The sequence below is a fragment of the Ctenopharyngodon idella genome, chromosome 14 (genome assembly GCF_019924925.1).
Source record: "Ctenopharyngodon idella isolate HZGC_01 chromosome 14, HZGC01, whole genome shotgun sequence".
Classification (NCBI taxonomy): domain Eukaryota; kingdom Metazoa; phylum Chordata; class Actinopteri; order Cypriniformes; family Xenocyprididae; genus Ctenopharyngodon; species Ctenopharyngodon idella.
Genome location: NC_067233.1, coordinates 4,050,492 through 4,056,183, shown reverse-complemented (window position 1 = coordinate 4,056,183; position 5,692 = coordinate 4,050,492). Strand labels below are relative to the sequence as shown.

Below are 5,692 nucleotides of genomic sequence, written 5' to 3'. Positions count from 1 at the left end.
CTTGGTTTGTTAAATACACAGTATTACTGTGCTATTACTGTATTATGTTTGTTTTACAGCATCTCTTTAGTTAAAAAACAAACGCATACTGTCTGCTCAGGTGGCCATCTGAAAAATAAATAAGTTCAAATCTTGTTTTTTATGCCCTAAGAGCAATAAAAACACAAGGAAAAAAATCTTGACTGGTTATAATTCATGCATGAAAGGGTTAATATTTTCTAGCAAAGGGTTTTGCGTTTACCATAACATCATAAACACACAAAATATGTCATATGGCTTTTAGGTCAATTACACTTTATGAAACAATTTTCATTAAAAAATATGTTTATTTCTGTAAAAAAAAAAAAAAGAAAGGTAAACATAAAAATGCCTGTATTAGACAGTAATACCTTGCCTCTTTGAGCTTATGATGCCCTCTGCTGGTCACTTACAAAACTAGAGATACGAGACATGCTTTGAACAAAAGAATGTCAAGATTCCTAAAGGGAAAATCCACACATTTTTTCCCCCAAAATTTCAATCATGGAAACAGCAACATGCTCTGAGAGTCAAATGATTTTCAAGTCCTCTACTCAGACTAGACTTCTATCCATGCCTTTCCGTCAATTTTTGGAAAAAGAGGAACATTCTTATGTTCTAAAAATGAGCTGCAGGCTGTAGTTATTTATACTTGTGATTTAGACCTTGATCATTCAGGAACACATCAAGTAATATGAGAGCAGAACATCACAGTATCTTTGAACTATTTACAGCATTTACTTAAAAATAAGTTGAAATCTAATACAAAGTAAGTCAATCGAATGAACTATTCATTAAACCTCAAATGAGGCCGGAATAAGCTTGGGGAAAAAACACTGGTCCTCAAGAGTCATTGGGAAGTCCAAAGAGCTTGACGGTCCCTGCCTCTCGGTTGCTGTCGTATTTGCCCTCTTTGTCGTCGCAGGCATACGCCAGCAGCGGTCTCTTCGGATGCCACGCTACAGTGAAGGTTGGAGACTCGCACTGAATCTCCCACAGTTTCTCACCTACAGCAATAACACACAGCAACAAACATGAATCAGCTGGTAAAACACAAATCAAACTTTTATGATCATTTCAAAATGCTTCTGCTCACCTGTCTCTACTTCAGCAATGTCAATGAAATGATCCTCCGAGGCGGACGCCAGCATTTTACCATCATGACTGAAACTAAGCGTCCGCACAGGCCAGTCTAGTCTATGGGATTCAAGATATTATAAAAACATCACTTTATATAATATAAGATTAAAACAAATTATAATGTGTTTGCCTGCCGACAATTAACAATCAATATAGTATCCTGATATTTTGTGTGGGGATATTGTAGCGATACACAATACATAATTTTACTGTAAGCTGAGCTCTGTGCTCATAATGCAGAAAATAATTCAATTGTTCTTTGAAAAACTGCTTATAACAAGCACCGTAAAAACAAATATATTGAATTGCGTGCAAACGATATTATTATTTGACAACTGTAATTTCTATTAAAAATATGTCTAAAACACAAGGAGGGAAAATATTGAACATGGACATGAATATGAAGATGTGAAATGAACAGACTGAGAACTTTCTTATTAGATAAAAACTTGTGGACAAGGTATTCTTTTGGGGACATCTGTAAGTTAAAGGGGTCATGACATGAGAAATCAAATTTTCCTTGAGCTTTTGACATATAAGAGGTCATCATACTATAAGAATATCCTGTAAGTTTTAGAGCTGAAAACTTCCTTGTTAGTCCAATAAAAGCTTTAATTGACACTAGACCCAGAAAACAACAGGATTTACAAAGTGGGGATCTATGACGTCAAAGGGCAGCAAGCACCTCCTCTGCAGAAGATGATCAACGCCTACTTCATCCCTGCCTGTATAGCCCCGCCCAACGAATCGTGCATAAGTAAAATATGTGGTGCTAAACCAGATCGAGCTACCAAGCAATAAACATGCCGTTGAGGATTACAAAATATTGTGCAGTGCCTGGACTTGACAGTAATGTGACAACATGTCAGTAACTGTGTTCATTCTAATGCCTGATCTGATATGTAATGATTCATGTACAGTCAGATGTTCTTTGTCTATGTGTCAGTAAATCAAACCAGTGACTAAACGTCAACTTGCGTTGTTTCTCTTAGTAGGATGAAAACAATCTGTTATTTAACGGTGATGAAATTATATAAAGAAAGCTCAAAGAAAGCCCCCTTTGTAATCATTGGAGCAGCGTGTGCTGAAGCTGTCAATCAAACAGCGAGTTTATCAGTGACTGACGCGCAAAACTCCCGTTTTATTCAACGAATCTTTTAGTTATATCACGTTTGCACTGTTAGTGAAGATGAAAGCATTCGTTAGTGTGCAGAAATTGAGTTGCAATGACGAGATCACTGCTTTCATACGCTCAACATTGTCTGTGATCGGCTATATTTTATATATTTATACATATATATATTTTTTTGTGTGTATATTTGTGTATGTTTGTGTAAAATATATGTGTGTGTGTGTATATATATATATATATATATATATATATATAAAAAAATATATATATATCTCTTACACAAACATTATATATATATATATTATATATATATATATTATATATATATATATATATATATATATATATATATATATATATATATATATATATATATATATATATATATATATATACACACACACACACACACAAAATGACAAATATTTTATATATACATAAAATATTTTTTATATATTACATAATATATTTTATTTCAGATTTATTTCTTAATGAACTTTTTTTATATATATAGTTATAGTTAACAATAACCAGACTGCATCAACTGACCTAGAGAAGAAATAATGAGATACTAAGTCAAAAGTACGTGAGAAAGAAGTCCAACTTGCGAGGGAAAAAAGGGAAAGTTATCAGAAAGTCAAAACTATGATAAACTAAAAATTATGATAAAAAAAAAAAAAAAAAAAAAAAAAAAAAAAAAAAAAAATATCAAAATTATGATCAGCTGACCTGGAGAAGCAGCGAACACACACCAGCTCCTCCACATCCCACAGGCTGACCAGGGCATCTGCACTTCCTGTGGCAAAATACTTGCCAGTGGGATCGAATTTAATGCAGATGCAGTTGGACGGATGAGCATTAATGGACTGTATGAGCTTGAGATCAGGGTAACTGGAACAGAGAGAGAAACATGACATTTGATTTCCCATTATAAAATCACCCAAATGTTCTGCTCCGCCCACCAGCAGCCCATTACAACGACAGATAAACATACCTTAATATATTGATACAGCCGTTGCCGTTTGTCAGGAAGAACATGTCATTGTCATTATTCCAGGAGATCTCATTGACCTCAAACTTGAACTGCTCCTCAGCACGTGGACGGTGCGTCTTGGCATCAATGAACGTTACAACATCGTCCTTGTTGCCTACAGCAATGGTCTGACCATCAGGACTCCAACATATGTTGATATTCTCCCCTAAAAGATGTCAGACAATATCCCACAGATAAATAAACAAAATCTCATGGAAACAAAAAAGAGGTTTAGAGCTTCACCTTTCGTGCTGACTGTGGCCATGCATTTGGTGGTCCGGACGTCCCAGATGCGGATGGTCTTGTCTCCGGATGCAGTGACGAAGAGATCAGGGTTGGTGGGATGCCAGCACAGCTGATCCACACTGTCTCCATGTCCTCGGTAATTGTTTTCCTTCACCTTATACAAGCAATATAGGTTCAAGGGTGAGCAAGCTCATGTCTAATAAAACAAACACAGCTAGCCTAATGCTACCTGAATCACAGTAGTTACAGTTATCACGTGCTATTACTTAAATACAGGCTAATCAAAATAACAGAAATCTTGGAGATCGGTTATCATGGATTTTGTTTGTAATATAAAGAACTCTAACTGCTGAAATGTCGTTTAAATATTAATAATAGACTTGTATAATTCAGTGTATACTGCAGATGATGGAGATGATAAACCTCACCAGTCGGTCTTTTTCCAGGACAAACACGCTGGCGGTTTTGTCAAATGATCCAGACGCCAGACGTTTTCCATCACAGCTCCAGGCCACCGAATGAACTTTAGCACTGTGAGCCGGGAACTCTCTGCTTTTATTGTTATTCCTGAAAACCTCCTGCATCTCCTGATAGTATGAGGACGCCATGTTAGCTCGTCGTTCGCCGTGTATTTAAGCTGCATCTTTAGTTACTTACTGCCACCCAGTGTACGGGAGTGACATGACATGAAACTGAATAATGTAAAAAGCTGGTTTTTGAAAAGCTGATATTATGGAAGCCCATTTCCCTCCACATAACATGCTTTGATAAATCATAATTATGACAAATGATCCCAGCTCTGAATCAACATACACAACTGCCAAATTTTCTATTTATTTTTTTAATCATTATGATCACAACTTGTAATAATTGCTTTAATGAGATCATTGTTTCTGCCTAAAATGAATACATGATGTTAGCTAACTGCATGATTTGTATTTCTAACATATAAACATTATTTTGACAGTCAACTCTGATAATTGTTCTAAATTGTAATGTAGAAAAATGCATTTTCTGTAAAGCTGATTTGAAACGATATGTATTGTGAAAAAAAAAAAGTGAACTGAACATAAAAGTCGACATTATGAGATACTACATAATAAATATGGCATAAAAATTCAAAATGATGACATAAAAAGTAATAGTTATGACATACTAAGTCATTATTATGAGAAAAAAGTTGAAATTATGAGATAAAAAGTTATAATTATGACATAAAACGTCTATTATGAGAAAGAAAGAAAGGTTTTATTTCCTAATGACTTTTTAATCTCATAATTCGACTGTCATGATTTCAACTTTTTATCTCATAATTATGACTTACAGCATGTTCAAAACACCAAACTGCAAAAAAACATGACCAACATAAGTCATAATTTTGTATTAATACAATACAAAAACTAAAACTATACAATTCTAAACTAAAAACGTAAAACTTTTTAACCGTTCATTAACATGACAATGGCGTTTTGTGGGCCTGAAAACGCTAACTTTTGAAAATAGGTTTCAAAGTGCAAGTTTTTGAAAACAATACCATTATCATCTCCGTGTAAACTACAAAAACACAAATTTATGAAAACGGTGACATCATGCGCATGCGTATTTAATGTTCATAGTGTTTCTTTACAAATTGACATCGCCATCTACTGGCCTGGCAGCAGAATACAACATATTTAGTCGTTTTTGATTAAAAAAGGTGTAGTCTGTACACGAAAAATGGAAAGATTTTTGGTACACTGTCTTCATGTTAACATACCCTTAATGATAACTAAACTTTTGCAATGTAAACACTGATGCATTTGTATGATACATTTATTTATTTTTAGAAATTCTTAATTTTAAATTTTAAAAAACTGAATAAGGGAAACACAATTATTTTCCAGTACTTCTTTTTTACATATTTTTTCCTTATCCAGACCTGGAAATTACTTGAATCAAATTGCATACTTTTTCCAAACTGCGTAGGAACCCTGGGATTATGCTGTACTCTCTACACCAACCCGGAAAAGTTCATATAGTGTGTTGTCTCCTTTTCTTCTCCGTCAACTCCTGCCAATCCCCTTCACACTAATTGTCCAGGTTCTGTTTCTCACTGGCAGATCCAGTTGCATTACCTGCTAATG

General features: G+C 34.5%; 1 protein-coding gene across 1 annotated transcript; it reads right to left on the bottom strand.

Annotated features, from left to right (window-relative positions):
* Window positions 1-306: 306 nt before the first annotated feature.
* thoc3 (THO complex 3) lies at window positions 307-4,216 on the bottom strand. The gene is made up of 6 exons (XM_051860606.1): window positions 3,998-4,216; window positions 3,567-3,723; window positions 3,285-3,489; window positions 3,020-3,181; window positions 1,115-1,215; window positions 307-1,025 (listed from the first exon to the last, which is right to left on the bottom strand). The coding sequence occupies exons 1-6, from the start codon at window positions 4,175-4,177 to the stop codon at window positions 862-864; spliced, it is 969 nt and encodes a 322-aa protein (XP_051716566.1). The 5' UTR covers window positions 4,178-4,216; the 3' UTR covers window positions 307-861.
* Between the last annotated feature and the right edge of the window lie 1,476 nt (window positions 4,217-5,692).